At 43.9% G+C, this 18,526-nt stretch overlaps 1 protein-coding gene across 9 annotated transcripts in view; it reads left to right on the top strand.

Annotated features, from left to right (window-relative positions):
• The window catches only part of specc1la (sperm antigen with calponin homology and coiled-coil domains 1-like a), a 310,876-nt gene that overhangs the window by 129,186 nt on the left and 163,164 nt on the right, over window positions 1-18,526 (top strand). For 7 of the 9 annotated variants that reach the window (XM_060843842.1, XM_060843838.1, XM_060843841.1 and 4 more), the window contains 3 exons: window positions 443-645; window positions 5,700-5,863; window positions 8,689-8,792. In XM_060843842.1, coding sequence (XP_060699825.1) covers window positions 443-645; window positions 5,700-5,863; window positions 8,689-8,792 — 471 coding nt within the window. The remainder of the gene's footprint in view (window positions 1-442; window positions 646-5,699; window positions 5,864-8,688; window positions 8,793-18,526) is intronic. The other 2 variants (XM_060843844.1, XM_060843843.1) reach the window with 1 other exon arrangement.

Raw genomic sequence — 18,526 nt, 5'->3', positions numbered from 1 at the left:
CACACAGAGAGTGGCCTGACGCAGGAATTGAACCCGGGTCTCTGGCACTGAGAGGCAGCAGTGCTAACCACTGTGCCACCATGCCGCCCAGATGTTACGACAAGCTCTGGAACAGATGGGTCTTGCATCCAGGGATGCTACCACTGTTCCTCAAGAGCCAATCTCTCAAGGTGGCTTCCATGATGTTACTGTCAGTGGTCAGGGTGTGAAAGAATGTGGTTGATTACGTAACTGTATCAGTAACGACTGAGCATGAGAACGTGTAGTATGCCTCTGGTCCTGCATCGAAATAAGATGGGCTTGGAAAGTTTCAATCACTTCATGTAAACAAAGGTTTCCAACTCAAATTTTAACATAATTTGGCTTATCTTTGTCATGCTACCGTTATGAACCTTCACAATGATGATCTATTTTATTTGAAACAAAACGTGTTTAAAAATAGGAGGAGTCGGCTGAATGGCGGCAGTTTCAGGCAGACCTCCAGACTGCAGTTGTCATTGCAAATGATATTAAGTCTGAAGCACAAGAGGAAATCAGCGACTTGAGACGCAGACTTCAGGAGTCAATGGAAAAAACTGAAAAGCTCACCAAAGAACTGGAGGAAGTGAAGGCACGCAAGTACGTGGGATGTTGTGATGTGACTTGGTACGTTGTACATTAGTTAGAGCTTTGTCTTTGAGCTAGATCTTGCTAAAACTATATACGGCATTAGTCAGACTACATTTAGAATAGTTTGAGCAGTTTTCGTCCCTTTTGTAAGGAAAGATATACTGGCAGTGTGAACAGCCCAGAGAAGGTTCACTCGGCTGATCATGGGTAGGAGTAATTTTCTCATGAGAGGTTGAATAGATTTGGCCTGTTCTCTTAGGAGTTTAGCAAAATGAGAGGCATTATTGAAGCATACAAGATTTTTAGGGGCTTAACAGAGTAGATGCTGAAAAGTTGTTTCTCCTTGTGGGAGAATCTAGGACTAAAGGGCATAATCTCTGAATAAATGGGTCACCCAGTTAGAAAAAGATGAGAAAGAATTTCTTTACTGAAGGTCGTGAATCTGTGGAATTCTTTACCACCGAGTTCTGTAGAGCCTTGGCTGTTAAGTGTATTCAGAGGTGAGATAGACATATTTTTAATCATTAAGAGAATCAAGATTATGGGGAAAAGGCAGGAGGATCACTCATTGAATGGTGGGCTAGATTTGATGGCATTGCAGTCCTGCTTTTGCCTTTTATGGTCTAGTTGATTATTTACTTTGATTCATAATGATTGGTAGGGAACTAGAACTCTAAATAAGCATGCAAGTGATAAGAGGAAAGGCAGACCAAGGAGAAAAAGAAATACCCTGGAGTGATATCTACCTATACTAAACTGTAGGTTAGGAGAAAGTGAGGACTGCAGATGCTGAAGATCAGAGCTGAAAATGTGTTGCTGGAAAAGCGCAGCAGGTCAGGCAGCATCCAAGGAGCAGGAGAGTCCTGAAGAAGGACTCATGCCCAAAACATCGACTCTCCTGCTCCTTGGATGCTGCCTGACCTGCTGCACTTTTCCAGCAACACATTTTCAGGTTAGTAAATTTAATAGTAGGTCGAGGAAAACATTTTGAAATAATTTTGAGAAAACTGGTAATGAATACTGGAAAACTAATCACTTAAGCACAACGTGGACACTGCTGGTTAGGGGTGTCTCTTGATATTTTTGGATTTTTATAAGACCTGCAGCAAGAGCAAGAGGTGATGACTGTATATAATGCTTTAAATCTCACATCAAATGGGAAGCAAAGTAAATGTTAGACAGAAAGTTGACTTCAAATGGTATTCATACATTGTAAATCTTCCTTATTTGAGAGATCTTTTTAGATGTTTATGCACAGATATCCTAATATTGCTCATAACAACATAGCACGTAAGAACTTAGAGCAGGAGTAGGCTATTAGATTACTTACAGTGTGGAAACAGGCCCTTCGGCCCAACAAGTCCACACCGACCCGCCGAAGCGCAACCCACCCATACCCCTGCATTTACCCCAACCTAACACTACGGGCAATTTAGCATGGCCAATTCACCTGACCCGCACATCTTTGGATTGTGGGAGGAAACCGGAGCACCCGGAGGAAACCCACGCAGACACGGGGAGAATGTGCAAACTCCACACAGTCAGTCACCTGAGTCGGGAATTGAACCCGGGTCTCAGGCGCTGTGAGGCAGCAGCAGTGCTAACCATTGTGCCACCGTGCCGCTATCTGGCTCTTTGAGCCTGCTCTATGATTCAATAAGATCATGGCTGATCTTTTCATGGCCTCGGCTCCACTTACCCGACCTCTCACTATAACCCTTAATTCCTTTGCTATTCAAAAAATTATCTATCTTAGCTTTAAAAGCATTTATCGAGGAAGCCTCAACCACTTCACTGAGCAGGGAATTCCATAGATTCACAACCCTCTGGGTGAAGCTCTTTCTCAATTCAGTCTAAATCTGCTCCCCCTAAGTTTGAGGCTATGCCCACCTTGACCCCATTTCATTCGCCAGTGGAAACATCCTCTCTACTTCTATCTTATGTATTCCCTTTATAATTTTATATTTTTCTATAAGATCCTCTTCATTCTTCTCAACTCCAATGAATATAAGAAGTCTCGGCAGTCTCTCCTCATAAGCCAACCCTCTCGACGTAAGAATCAACCTAGTGAATCTCCTCTGCACTCTCTCTAGCGCCGGTACATCCTTTCTCAAGTAAGAAGACCAAAACTGCAAACACTTACTCCTGGCATGGCTTGGCCTGCAACATAGGAGGAGAAAGTGAGGATTGCAGCTGCTGAAGCTCAGAGTCGAGAGTGTGTTGCTGGGAAAGTAGAGCAGGTCAGACAGCATCCGAGGAACAGGAGAATTGACGTTTTGGGCATAAGCCCTTCATCAGGAATGAGGCTTGTGGGCCGGGAGCTGAAAGATAAAAGGGAGGGGGGTGGGGTTTGGGGAAAGGTAGCTGAGAAAGCGATAGGTGGATGAAGGCGTGGATGACAGGTCAGGAGGCAGTGCCAGGTTGGAAGCTTGGGACTGGGATAATGTGGGGGGGAGGGAAGCTGTTGAAATCCTCATTTATCCTGTGGGTTGAAGGGTCCCAAGGCAGAATATGAGGCCTTTTTCCTCCATGCGTCAGGTGGTAACAGTTTGCCGGTGGAGGAAGTCCAGGACCTGCATGACAGAGTGGGAGGGGGAGTTGGTGGGGGTGTGGGTATCCCAGAGATGTTCTCTGAAACGATTTGCAAAAAGGCGTCCTGTCTCCTTGATGCAGAGGAGACCACACCGGGTGCAACAGATGCAGTAGATGACATTGGTGGAGGTACAGGTAAATTTCTGATGAATGTGGAAATCTTGGGGCCTTGGACAGAGGTGAGGGGAGTGGTATGAGTGCAGATTCTGCACTTCCTGCGGTGGCAGGGAAAGGTGCCAGAAGTAGGGTGTGGGCTGGGATGGGGTGGGGTGGGGGGGCGGACCTGACGAGGGTGTCATGGAGTGAATGGTCCTCCAGAATGCTGACAGGGGTGTGGAGGGAAATATATCTTTGGGGTCCGTTTGGAGGTAGCAGAAGTGGCGGAGGACTCATGCAGAGATTGGTGGAGTGGAAGGTGATGACCGGGTTGTGGGGGTTCTGTCCTTGTTGCATTGGGAGGGGTGGTGTTCAAGGGCAGTGGGGCGTGAAACAGACGAGATGCACTGGAGGGCATTGTCAACCATGTGGGAAGGGAAGTTGCGATCTTGGAGGCTATCTGGGACTTTGTGAGGTGGAATTGGTCATTCTGGGAACAGATGCAGCAGAGGCAGAGGAATTGGGAATAAGGGATGGTGTTTTTATAGGAAGTAGGATGGGAGGAGGTGTAGCCTAAGTAGTCATGGGAGTCTGTTGCCTTGTAATAGATGTCTGTGGTTTAATCGGCCGCCGGAGATGGTGATGGAGAGATCCAGGAAGGGGAAGGAGGTGCCTGAGATGGTCCAGGTGCATTATAGGAGAACAACCTGTACCATGAATTATCCAGATTAGTATCCTGCTGCTAAGATGGAGCTAGGTTTCAGTTCTCAAAGGAGAATGGAAACTCATCACCCAAAGTGAGCGTAGTTTGAAGTCACACAGAATAATTGTGTAATCTTCTGCAGCTTGTGTTATGCCTAGCAGGTCCAGGTTACAGCTCCACAAAGTGTTCAGATCATTCTTCATGTAGAAAAATTGTAGGAATGTCAGGTGCAGTTTATAATCGTTAGTGAATGAATTAAACTATCATCATGCTTTATTAATAAAACTGACATGTTTGTCGCTGATTTGAAATTTTGTAGGGAGGAATGATACAAGTAACAACAATACAAACAGTTGCAGAAAGATTTGGGCAAATACCCAAACAGATTTAATAATGTTGGAACATGATTCCAAAATTGAGCAGGGATACATGCTCCGGATTAGAACATCAGTCTGACTCTATAAAGCAGTCAGCCCAGGTACAGAATAAATCAAAAGGAATTATGCAATTGTACAAAGTCCTGTTTAGATTCTCTCCAGTGAAGGGTTCAGTTCTTGTCAGCAAGTCATAAGAAGGAGCATTGTCCTTCGCACACAAATCTCTGACAGTCTAGACCAGGTTTCTGTTTGGCAAGCGAATGCTCAGTTAATAGAGGGCAAGAGGAGTCAGAAGAAATATTCCAAGCATAACCAAATAGGAAAGCTTAAGCCACTTAAAGATAATTGAAGCCTGAGAATCTTCCATGACCCTTAATACATGTTTCAGAACAGCAGGCTAAAAGTGCCCTCAGCATAAAATCAATTAGCAATTGGCTAAAGAATAACAATAGGTAAGTGAGACATCCACTCATTGAAATTATGAAGCCACTCCTTGCAAACCCTTGTTCCTAAATCTTGTATGTTATGCTTCTTTCAGAATTATTGTACAGACAAATGTAATGAGTGTTGCTATGTTGAGAATGAGGTTTTAACAGATTTGATCTTGGTCATTTTGAAATTTATATTTTAAGAAACAGAAATAAAAGTTTCATGAGTTTAAAAAGAATTGCCAAAGTTGAACCAAGTGAATTGACTAGTGCAGTGAAGGCCCCGTGATACCATAAGGTTCTAATTTTAAATGAGATAGATTTAGGAATGTAAACTGATTAAATAATAACTGGAAATGGTTTTGGAAAGAGTTGGTTCAGGATATAGTGAGGTGATAGGATTGGGTTGAAAAATGTTTGTTACAGCTAAAACTTTTCCGATTTCAGAGTTTTCCAATTTTATGCATGTTGAGGGAATCCCGAAGGTAGCGAGCCACAGCTGCGAGATTTAATCCATTTTGCACTACCAGGATTTGTATCTGCAGCGTCTGGGTAAATGTTGGACTCCTGGGATATGGGCCAGATGCTGGCAGGTGGGATTAGATTGGATTGGGATATCTGGTCAGCGTGGATGAGTTGGACCGAAGGGTCTGTTTCCATGCCGTACATATCTATGACTCTGTGTTATGTTATAACTGAGATGAGTTACTGATTGTAGGACTTTGTGTGTATAAATCCTGGTACAAGAAAAGAATTCCTTTCAGCTTTAATGTTAACATAATCCAAGCCATAACTGACAGCACAAAATAATCAAGTTTGGGTTCTGAGGTGATTGTGCTTGCTAAGTTGTGATATTTACTTTATACATAGTAGTCTACCTATTTTGATCTTTAGGCAGGATGAAGAGCGGGGGCGTATGTACAACTACATGAATGCTGTAGAACGTGATCTGGCAGCTTTAAGACAAGGTATGGGTCTGAGTCGCAGATCATCTACCTCCTCTGAACCATCACCAACTGTCAAAACTCTGATTAAATCCTTCGACAGTGCTTCCCAAGGTAACATTTCTACTTCTTTTTCTGTTTCTACTTAGAAATAGTCTGAAATTTAAAAGCTGTTATGAATGCAGAAAATAGTAAATTGCTTTAGTTAGTTCAATTAAGGTCAATCTATTTGTATTTTATTACAAAGCATTGTTGTGAGTCTTGACATTCCCCACTGCACTGAGACACACTGGCTCAGATTTTCCAGTAGCAAGATGGTCATTGCAGACTAGCGTGAACCAGAATTGCGCATCAAAACCATGGTGAAAATCCCAACAAAAATTACTCGATGGGATGTGTCTTGGAAGTTGGAATTTTCCTTGGGGCAGTTACTCTGCATTTGGAACCTTTTGAAAATGTCCCCTAGTCTGAGACAGAGTCAGAAACTTTCAACTGACCTGGGCTAAATAGTTATCCTGGAAAATTTAAAGGATTAATACTCCGCCAACACCTGGGTGACTTAAATTGAACTCCTGACTTACTACTGACCCATCTGATCACTTCTTACCCTGGATTACCTGACCTTCCCCACTCACTGGACCGAAATCTCTCTCAGGTGCCATGCCTCACACTTCTCTGCTCTTCGCTTTCAAAGTGGCCAACAGGTTTTTAAATAAGAAAACAGCACTTCCTGCTGCAAAAGGAGGCATGGTCACCAGAGTCCTCTCTCAGCTTGGCTTGGTGAATTTTGCTTCACATAAGAGCGTTTCTTGCAGCAAATTTTCAGTAAGACCTCCTTGAAAGAAAAGTATCTGATCAGTAAATCTGGGCCACTATTTTCTTGCACAGATTAGGCAAAGCAGGATTCTGTGGTCTACAGTATTGACTGCAGTACTTTTAAATGGTACCTTTGTAAATGTTAGCCAATGACTTTGTAATTTTGGAAACTAGCTTCTTTTCAATAATCTAGTTTCCCCTCCTTATGAGAATGAGCGTGTCTCCTCAGTAGCAGGTTTGAGATGGGCAACTTGCTGTGTGGGCACCTAGATTTTCAGTATCAAATCACTTTGGAAATATTTAATTGGGCTAGGGCAATTGGGAAATGTACTCTTGTTTGATTCAGTAACTATGCAGAAACCATAGTCAATATTTGTGGACCTAAACTTAGCTTTGCTTGTTACATTCTCTGACACCATGTCCTCTCCACCACCACCACCACCCCCCCCCCCTCCCCCCCACACACACACACACACACCCACACACCCACCCATCTTCTTTGAGACACTTTTTTTCTAGTTTGGCAGTTGGACACACCGTTGTTCTGCCATTCTCATTTAATCTGTGGTATCAATACCCTTTCTCCCCCAGCACTCTGTCCCGCTATTGCATAAATGCTGCCCCCTCTACACTTCACATCAGCTCTATTGAAGAGTCATCTAGACTTGAAATACTTGCTTCCTTTCCATGGAAACTGCCTGACTCACTGTGATCTCCAACATTTTTTGTTTTCAGTACAGATTCCAGCATCTGCAGTAATTTGCTCCTAAATTTAATCCTTTTTTTCAGTTCACGCCAACCTTCAATTCCTGGACAAGTTCACATCCCCTCACTGCAACTCTGATTTTAGTGGAAAGACTGGCTGAAAAGATAATCTATCTAGTCCACATTACTGTAGACATCTTTCCTCTATTGTCTCAGACTACTTTGGTTACGCAAGCTATTGAGCAATGCTCTTTCTTGACTCGTTTGGATAATATTGTCTTTGTAAACTATATAAACATCTGAGGACTAACAATCACAGTTGCTGGCCACTTATTCCTACATTTATTACACTAAGAAAGAACTCCAAATCACTAACAGGAGAATCTGATCAGCGCTCCTTCAGAAATCTGACCAGTAAATATGACGTTCGAACTCCTGGTCGGTAGGGCAGTAGGGTACCAAGTGGATGCAGAGGAGTAAGGATGGTATTGGGGCTGGGTATTGTCAGGCCTCAGTGGTGCGGAGGGTATTGGATTCAGGGTGCCGTGTCCTAGGGTCCGGTGTAGAGTGGTATACAGTCTCCAGAGAAGGTGTGGTTAAGGTTTTATGTTATGTTGCTGGAGTGAAGGAGATGGTGGTCAGTCTAATAGTTACCCAGGACTTAGATTACGTATTTAATTGCTTAAACTTTACTGGGTAACTATTTCCTTAATTGCAGCAGAACCCTGTGAATGTTCTGATTAAACTGGATACTTCTGGAGAATTTGAGGCATATGGGAATTGATTGGAACCTACAATTCCCTGGGCAATTCCCTCAGAGTTTGCCACATTGGGAATTCCACATTGTCCTCACGTGCAACTCCCATCTGTGCTGCACAAAAGACTATCATCAGGCCATCAGAAAATCTGGGTCCTTTTTTCTAACATGTCTGTCGTCCTCCTCTCTAAAAGGAAACTATTTTGGGATGCCCAGATGCCAGCTGACCACTGTTTTAAATACTGTAATTCAAATGCAAAAAAATGGTTTACAGAAAAGACAGCTAACGTAATGCAGGAGGAATAAACTGGCTGCACCTATAAAGTTTTATGTTAGTTATATATGGCTGATCTTATTTACGTTAAATTTTTAACATATAGTTTGAGCAATACCCTTTACCAGGAATAAATGTGTCATTGTAACTCTGCAATCTTCCTGAACTTACATAATACCACAATTGACATTTTGCATAATTGGACTTTGACTGGTGTGGGTGAGTTAGGATGAAGGGCCTTTTTCTGTGCTGTGGATCTCTGACTGTTGCAGTTGAGTTGAGTATATGTACTGTTAATTGGGCTGTGATATGCTACTGAAGAAGAATTGTATTTTAAAATTGTAAATGTGAACCAAATTACTAAATCAAAAGTTATTCTTTTTCCAGTTGTACCTAATACTACTACTACGACCACAGCTACCATTCCACGAAGCCCCCTCAGCCCAAGCCCTCTGAAAACACCACCAGCAGCTGCTGTGTCACCAATGCAGGTTAGTAAGTCACCCAGTGCACAACTGGATGTTTGCCTGGGGAGGTTTCCTCTACTCTGAATTCCTGGAGCAGAGATTATTGAACCATGCTTCAAATCTTGATCTTTCCATTCTCTCATAAATTTCACAGTCTTGGGTATACAGAGGAACCTGGATTATCTGACTTTCAGTTCTGCGAATATCAGATTATCTGGCCAGATTGCAAGGTTCCGATGCTTGGCTAAACTATGTTATCTGGCCTTCGATAATCCGGAATTCAATTAACCAAATGAAATACTCCCCGCCCATGTCCTTCGGATAATGGAGGTTCCTCCGTATGCCATTTAATGAGTAATTCAAGTTGTTTCCTTGCAAATTATTCCATTTACATCTCCCCAAATCTTGATAATATTTGTAGAAACTGTGCGTTTTTATTGTTAAACTAAGCATTCTCATTTCTGAAGAAATAGAAATGAAACCAGTGATGTTTATTTGTAGGATATATGTGAACTTTATGAACTGAGCATCCAAAGTCTGTATATCTTTCTGTTTTTCTTTCACACTGTTGTATTGTGCAGCTTAGAATAACAAGATTGAAAAGGACAACGGCAATCATAAGGATGGTAGTTTGTGGTTGAAAGAGGGTGTTAATTGTACACCTTGGAAACAATGCAAACATCTGTCATATATTAATTATAACACTTTCTTTCATGCAACCAAGAATAGGCCACTCTGCCCTTCATGCCTGTTCTTCAAAAAGGTCATGGCTGATTTGATTTTATCTTCAAACCTGCATTGCTGCATAACCCAATAATCTTTCAACTCCTTGGTAATCAAAAATCAATCTACCTCTACCTTAAAAATATTTAAAGATTTTATATCCACTGCCTTTTGATGAAGAAAATCTCTCAATCCTCTGAGAGAATAAAGTTTTCTCATCTTTGTTTTAAATGGGTGACTTTTTTTAAGCTATGACCACTGGTTTGAGATTCTCCCACAAGTGGAAACATTCTTTCCACATCCATCCAAGTAAGAGTTTAGCTGCTTACTTTATCTCTCCTGAATGCTCATACATCCCAATTGTGGAAGATGCCACCTGTATCATAGCTGCTTATGGTCTAAGATGGGGGTTGGTGCAGTATTGAGCCTATTTCTGTATGTAGCTCAGTGATTATAGATTAATGCTGTAGAGTCTATGATTTATGTGCTTTAATTGAGGTTATACTAACAAAATAAATTGTCCTTGACCTGATTTTATTACAGCCCCTGCCAAATAATGCCCAATTATTTGGGATACTACCTTTAAAACCACAAGTTACTTAAACTAGAAGCAGTTACAAAACCGATCATGGTGACCCTTAGTTTGTTCAACTGAATTTGAGTAACAATTTAAGTTCAATATTTTTTAGAATAAATATTGTATTGGCAGTTATCATCAGCTTTGGCTGTTTCTAATTGTGTTTCACGTTTTCTTTGGCTACAGAGCCATTTCTTAGTTTTCTAAAAGTATGTAATGACAGTTTAAGTAATAGTCTTTAGAGCCAACAACACTGAAGATTTTAGTAACTGCAGCATCCCACTTTCGCTTGTGCCCATTAAGATTAACCTTTCTTTCAGTTGCCTCTTTCAGTTGAATTTAGTGGAGCATGGTGCCAGTCTGCAAAGAAAGCTACATAATTACAAAGCCAGTCATATATAAATTTACACAGTTGACAGTGATGTGAAGGTTGGAGTCCTTTTTTGTTCATTCTTGTTCCTACATCTTATTATGACACAGAGGTGAACCCCTGTTACTTAAACCTAAACACCCAGAAAAGCCCGCCTCACCTTGCCTCGCGATCTGATAAAATATGAGTGACAGAGAACCTCCAAATTCCACTATTTAAAGAAAATAACATCAATTTATTTTTAAATCTAAAAGCGAACATTAAGCAACAACTATTCACAACTCTAAACTTCCCTTTCTCTTAACTGCTTACTATCTGCCTCTAACTCAAAAATAATATACTGTTCCAATAAGACACTTATTGAAATTACGTCAACTTAATCTCCAGGCATTTCTAGCTTGATGGCAGTTGCTCTCGCTCAAATTTCAAAATGTCTGCATTTTTATACCTCCAACATTGATGGTTTCATTGGTTTGATTTTGGTAAAACAATAAATTCAAACTTGATTGGGTTTTAGTATCCTGAGGCATAATTTAACTGGTTATTCAAAGTTTGTGAGAAGATTTGTAGCTCGGGTGCTCGTTGTTGTGGTTCTGTTTGCTGAGCTAGGAGTTTTTGTTGCAAACGTTTCGTCCCCTTTCTAGGTGATATCCTCCGTGCTTGGGAGCCTCCTGTGAAGCGCTTCTGTGCTGATTCCTCCAGCATTTATAGTGGTTTGAATCTGCTGCTTCCGGTTGTCAGTTGCTGTCTATCAACAGACACATCAACCTAGACCCTATATACCGGCCACTGCAGTGGACAGCAACTGACAACCGGAAGTGGCAGATTCAAACCACTATAAATGCCGGAGGAATCAGCACAGAAGCGCTTCACAGGAGGCTCCCAAGCACTGAGGATGTCACCTAGAAAGGGGACGAAACGTTTGCAACAAAAACTCCCAGCTCGGCGAACAGAACCACAACAGTTAACTGGTTATGTTTGAATTGTTGTCAAAACAGCAACCAAAACTCAGTATCCCTTTCACAGCTGAACGTTACATATTTCAATTTTCCAGTACTGCCATCTAGTCATATACTCAGGTGCTTACAAGGTCTCAATTTAGAGCAGCATTCACTCTCTTAAAGGTACAATACACGCCTTCAACTTCATAACAGTCTCAACCACTCCATGTTGGTGATCACTGTCTGATTGCAAGTTGCTTCTCATTGTGATGAGGTTTCAGGTTGGAAACTTCAGTGCAAGATGTTGTTTGGCAATGTCCTGTTTAAAGGGCTTAACACTCCATGCTTAAAGTTGCATGTATTAACATGCATGGTCTATTTGAAATATTTCAGTATGATCCATTGCTTATCTGCAGCAGCTTGAGTGAACTAAAGTGAAGTTCTGCTTCACATATTGAAACTGAAGACACCATGGTATTTGGAAAATTTCCTGGCCATCTGAGGAATCATCCTAGTGAAACATTTCTGAACTACCTCCAAAGCGAGAACATTCATCCTTAATTCATCATTTTGCTGCCTTCTGTCTCATGTTAAAAACCTGGACTGTGACACAGTCACAGGACATAGTTAACTTGGAAAGAGTGCAAAGAAGATTTATGAGGATGTTGCCGTTACTAGTAGAACTGAGTTATAGGAACAGGTTGGCCAGGATAGTACTTTATTCCTTGGACCGTAGGAGAATGAGGGGTGACCTTATTGAGATGTATAAAATCGTGATGGGCATAGATAGGATGAATGCAGATAGTCTTTTTCCGAGGGATAGAGAATTGAAAACTAGAGCACATAGGTTTAAGGAGAGAGAGGAAAGATTTAAGAAGGACCTGAGGGGGCAACCTCTTCATGCAGATAGTGGTTGGGAGATATGAAATGGGCTGCCAGAGAAAGTGATTGAGGCAGGTACAATTCGAACACTTAAATAACATTTGCATAGGTACATGGATGGGAAGAGTTTGGAGGGATATGGAACAAATGTGGGCAGTTGGAACTAACTGAATGGGCACCATGGTCAGCATGGGCCAGTTTGGGCTGAAGGGTCTATTTCCATGCTTTATACTCTGTGACTCTATGACTGTGACTGTATCTTCAAAGGGCAGCGTGTATTATCTAGCAGCTTAAATAGACCACTTTTTCTCATGTGGTTGAATGCCTTGGCAAGATCAATGAAGGCACTATACAAGTGAACACCTTTTGTTCATGCCACGTCTATTGTTGCTGAAGATCATGTCAACAGTAGAGATCTCAGTCTTGGAATCACCTGGGGATTAGAGATAGATCTGTTCAGCCTGAATCTGCAGTCTTAGAAGAGCACCACAGGAAAAGTTGCTCTTTTTCTTGATGCTCAGCATTGAGATGCCTCAATATTTTTGCATTCATCACGGTTGCCTTTGTTCTTATATAGGGTCACAATCTTTGCATCTTTGGACATTACCGTCTTCCTCCAGCAGAGACAGAAGTTTTAGCCAATTGTGTTTCAGTATAGACAGTTCTACGTGAAGAGACAATAAAATCTGCAGAAGCTGGAATCCAAAGTAGACAAGCAGGAGGCTGGAAGAATGCGGCAAGCCAGGTAGCATCAGGAGGTAGAGAAATTGAAGTATTGGGTATAACCCTTCTTCAGGAATGGAGGTGGAAGTAGTGAGAGCTGCAAATGGAGGTGTGGGAGGATTTGAGTGGGGAGAGGGGCGGAGTGGTGAGGTAGTGATATGTAAACACAGGTAGTAGGTATGACCAGGTTGATCAATGGGAGAAATGAATCCGGTTGGTAGCTGGAATAAAGGGTCAGCTGCAAATGTGTTGCTGGTCAAAGCACAGCAGGCCAGGCAGCATCTCAGGAATAGAGAATTCGACGTTTCGAGCATAAGCCCTTCATCAGGAATCAATTCCTGAGATGCTGCCTGGCCTGCTGTGCTTTGACCAGCAACACATTTGCAGCTGTGATCTCCAGCATCTGCAGACCTCATTTTTTACTCGGAATAAAGGGTCAGTCAGTGAAATGGAAGGGAGGAGGCGGCGTTGGAATGGGAATCAGGGAATGTGAAGGAAAATTGTTTGTTTGAAATTGGATAGCTCAAGTTGAGTCTTCTGGACTGCAGGCTGCCCAGGTGGAAGGTAAGGTGTTGTTCCTCCAGTTTGTAGTTTGATTCACTGTGGCAATGGAGGAGGCTGAGGACAGACATGTTGGAGAGGGGATGGGAATGGGAATTGAAATGGGCAGTGACTGGGAGGTCAGACTGGCCCTTGGAACCCGGCTGAGATGTTCAGCACAACGTGCCCTAAGGTTACATTTTATCTCACCGATGTAGAAAAGACCACATCGGGAACATCGGATGCAGTAGGTTGGAGGAGAGGCAGGTGAATCTGTCTCACCTGGAAGGATGCTTGGGGCTCTGGATGGAGGTGAGGGGGATGATGTGCTGGCAGGTTTTGCATTTTGAATGGTTTCGGGGGAAGGTGGGGAGTGGAGGGAGGGAGTGGGTGGTGGTGGCGGGAGGATGATACAAACCGAGGAGTAATGAAAGGACCGATTCTGGCAGAAGGCAGAGAGGGGACAATGCTCTTGATGGTGGGATCTAGCTGGAGTTGGCAGAAGGATATTTAAGGATGATGCGTTGAATGCAGAAACCGGTGGGGTGGAAGGTAAGGACAAAGGGTCTCTGTCTTGACTGCGTTTTGGAGGGGAGAGAGGGATTTAGACCTGTGGAGCAGCAAATAGAGAAGGTGCGGTTGAGGGCTGTCTGGATGACGGAGGGGAGGAAAGTACGTTGTTTAAAATAGGTGAATATCTGGGGTGCTTGTGAGTGGAATGTTTCCATCAGAGCAGATGTGCCAGAGACAGAGGAATAGGGAAAATAGGATTGATTTTTGCAGGAAATGGATTGGGAGGAGGTTTAGTCCAGGTAATTGTGGGAGTCGTAGAGTCCTACAGCATGGAGACAGTCCCTTTGGCCCAAATTGCTCCATGCTAACCTAAATGTCCATCCACGCTAACCCCATTTTCTTGCACTAGGCCCTTTTCCTTCTAATCCATTCCTGTCTAAGTGTTTGTCCAAATGCCTTTTAAATGCTGTTAATGTACCTGCCTCAACCACTTCCGCTGGCAGCGCATTCCATATATATATATATATCCCTCTCCATCTAAAAAAAAAGTTGCCCGTCAGGTTACCTTTTATTCTTTCCCCTCTACTCTTAAACCAATGCCCTCTAGTCATCGATTCCCTCAACCTTGGGAAAAAGACTGAGTGCATTCACCTTACCCATACCTGTCATGATCTTATCTGCCTCTATAAAGTCACCCCTCAGTCTCCTACGCTCTAAAGAAGAAAGCCCTACTTGTCCAACATCTCCCTATAACTCAGACCATCGAGTCCAGGTAACATTCTTGTGAATTCCTTCTGCACTCTTTTCAGTTTAATAACTGAACACATGAACTTACAGGCAGAGTGGAAGCTGTTAGCAGAATCAGTGAACTGTACCAGTTCAGCCTGGGTGCAGGATACAGTCATTGATGTAACATCGGAAGAGACAGGGAGCAGTAACTGTGTCCGTACTGAAGAGGGACTGTTCAACATAGCCGACAAAGAGGCAGACATAGCTGGGGCCCATGTGAGTGCCCATGGCCATCTACTGGAGTTGGTGGAAATGGGAGGAGTCGAAGGAAAAGTGAATAAGGGTTAGTACTAATTCAGCAAGCAGGTGAGGGTATTGGTGGTGTGGGGGCAGGGGGGGGGCTGGATTGTTGCAGCAGAGGAAACTGAGGGCCTGCAGGCCGTCCTTGTGGGGAATGGACTGCGTATCCATAGTGATGTTAAAGCACTGGCGACCGGGAAACTGGAAGGTTCCAAAGAGGTGGAGGGCATGGTTATTGTCCTGGATGTAAATGGGAAGTGCCTGGAACAAGGGAGAGAGGATGGAGTCGAGGAGTACGATATGAGTTTAATGGGGCAGGAACATGCAGAGATAATGGGTTGGCCAGAGTAGTTGGGCTCGTGGATCTTGGGGAGCAGGTAGAACCAGACAGTGCAGGGCTTGGGGACTATGAGATTGGAGGTGGTGAAGGGGAGATTACCAGAGGTGATGTGGTCACGGACAGTGTGTGTGACAATGGCCTGGTGGGGTTCAGTCAGCTGGGAGGTAGGGCATAGTCTGGAGGATGGACCTCGATGTCACAGGCCAGACGCCAGCTCTCTCATACCACGTCTGACCTCCCACTTGACTCGTCAGTACAAACCCAGGCACTGTTGCTCAACCCCTCCACTTTTACATCGATGACTGCATAGGTTGAACTGGAGCAGTTCATCGATTTCGCTAAGAAATTCCACTTTGCCTTTAAATTCACGTGATCTGTCTCAGACACTGCCCTCTCTGTCCTTAACTTCTCCATTTCCATTTCTGGCGACAGTCTGTGGACTGACATTTACTGTAAACCCACAGACTCCCATAACTACCTAGACTTCACCTCCTTTCACCTGGTATCCTGCAAAAACGCCATCCTATTTTCCCAATTCCTCAGTCTCCGTCACATCTGTTCTGACACGGAAACATTCTGCTCGCAACCATCCTAGAAGTCCACCTATTTAAACAACGTGCTTTTCTCCCCTCTGTCATCCAGACAGCCCTCCGCTGCACCTCCTCCATTCCCTGCTCCTCTGCTCTAAACCACCCCGCCACATGCAATAAAGACAAGGGTCTCCCTTGACCTCACCTTCCACCCCACCAGTCTCCACATTCAACTCAGCCTCAAACACATCTGCCAACTCCAACTAGACCCCTAACACCAAGAGCATCTTCCCCTCCCCATCTCTCTCAGCCTTCCGTTTCTTGTGCCTACATAATTTGTTGTTTCGCGCGTGTCTCCCCACCAACCTTCCCCTGCAACCTTACGCACCCCCTCGCTCGCTCGTGTTCTCTCTCACTCTCACACACACACACACACACACACGTTCTCAAATGCACTACTCTGTCACACTCGCGCACACACTCTAATCAAACACGCGCGCACTCTCACTCGTTCCATCACACGTGCACACGCACACATAAAAGTCTATGCCATGAATTTGAATTTGTAGATTTGAATTTGCAGATACATTCTATTTTGTTCTAAAAGCACATAATCTGTGGGCAGTCAGTCAATATGACATTTTATAAATTTCTGCTTCAGATATACTACCAATCTGACTCAAGATTGGGAAAAAGACAGACTCTACATACTCCGTCACACTCACGCCCACTCTCTCACAAGCTTATACTCTGTCACACTCGCGCATGCACTCTTATCAGTTGAATTGAATTTATTGTCACTTGTACAAGGCATAATGACAAGCTTTGTCTTGCGCGCTATATAAGCAGATCACAGAGCTAAGTAAATAATAGGTAAACAGTGGCAAAAACAAAAACGCAGGTACAGGTAAATGTTAAGAGTTTGCAAGTCCATTCAGTATTCTAACAACAGTAGGGTAGAAACTGTTTTGAAACCGGCTGGTGCATGTGTTCAGGCTTCTGTACCTTCTCCCCGATGGTAGAGGTTGTCAAAAAGCATTGTCGGGGTGGGATGTGTCTTTGAGGATACTGGTGGCCTTTCCTTGACAGCAAGCCCGGTCGATGGATTCTGTAGATGGGAGGTTGGCCTTTGTGATTGTCCGGGCCGGGTTCACCACTCTGATTAGATTAGATTAGATTCCCTACAGTGTGGAAACAGGCCCTTCGACCCACCCGGAGTAACCCACCCAGACCCATTTCGCTCTGACTAATGCCTCTAACACTATGGGCAATTTAGCATGGCTAATTCACCCTAACCTGCACATCTTTGTGACTGTGGGAGGAAACTGGAGCACCCGGAGGAAACCCACGCAGACGCGGGGAGAATGTGCAAACTCCACACAGTCACCCGAGGCTGGAATTGAACCTAGGACCCTGGTGCTGTGAGGCAGCAGTGCTAACCACTGAGCCACTGTGCCGCCCTCTCTGTGACCATCTCTGTCCTTGAATGGAACAGTTGCCGTACCAGGTAGAGATACATCCAAATAGAATGCTCTCAATGGCACACCTATAAAGGTTGGCAAGCGTATTCGCCATTATGCCAAATTTCCTCAGCTGCCTGAGGAAGCAGAGATGTTGTTGGGCCTTTGTAACCAGTGCATCCACATGAAGAGTCCAAGAAAGCTGGTTGTGGATGACCACTCCCAGGAGCTTGACACTGTCCACTCGTTCCATCTCTGAGCTGTTAATGCGTAGGGTGGGGGGGGGGGGGGGGGGGGGGGGGGCATAAGTAACATCCCACCAAAGGTCAGTAATGAGTTCCTGGGTTTTGCTGGCATTGAGAGCTAGGTTGTTCTCAGTGCACTATTTTTCCAGGTCTTCCACCTTCTGTAGTCTGGTTCATTGCCATCTGAGATTCGACCGACGATGGTGATGTCATCAGCGAACTTGTAAATGGTGTTTGGCGCCGCAGTCATGGGTATACAGTGAGTACAGTAGGGGGCTGAATACGCACCCCTCGGGGGGGCTCTAGTGTTGAGTGTTAGTGAGGATGAAGTATTGTCCCCAATCCCCACTACTTGTGGCCTGTCAGGAAACTGAGGATCAATTTGAAGAGAGTAGGACTTAGTCCGAGATCACTAAGTTTAATAATCAGTTTCGAGGGGATAATATTTTGAAGGCTGATCTTTAGACAATGAGTATGATTCCTACGTAGCTGTTCTTGGTGTCAAGATGTTCTAGGGAGGAGTGAAGGGCATGTGATATGGTATCTGACGTGGATCTGTTGGCCCGATAGGCAACTTGGAGTGGGTCACGAGTAATAGGGAGGGTAGAGTTAATTAATGCCATAACCAGCCTTTCAAAGCACTTCATGACCACCGAAGTTAGGGTCACTGGGCAGTAGTCATTGACACATGCTGCATGAGCCTTCTTAGACACAGGGATGATGTTGACTGTCTTGAAACAGGCAGGGCTAGTTGCCTGCTTCAGGGAGAGGTTGAAGATGTTCGAGAAGACCTCTGCCAGTTGATCTGCGCATGCTCTGCGTGCACGGCCTGGTACTTTGTCTGGTCCCATCACGTTCCTTGGACTCTCACAAAGGAAGACTGGT

Source organism: Hemiscyllium ocellatum, chromosome 24 (assembly GCF_020745735.1).
Source record: "Hemiscyllium ocellatum isolate sHemOce1 chromosome 24, sHemOce1.pat.X.cur, whole genome shotgun sequence".
Classification (NCBI taxonomy): Eukaryota; Metazoa; Chordata; class Chondrichthyes; order Orectolobiformes; family Hemiscylliidae; genus Hemiscyllium; species Hemiscyllium ocellatum.
The sequence above is the reverse complement of the archived record's forward strand: the minus strand, read 5'-3'. Positions and strand labels throughout refer to the sequence as shown.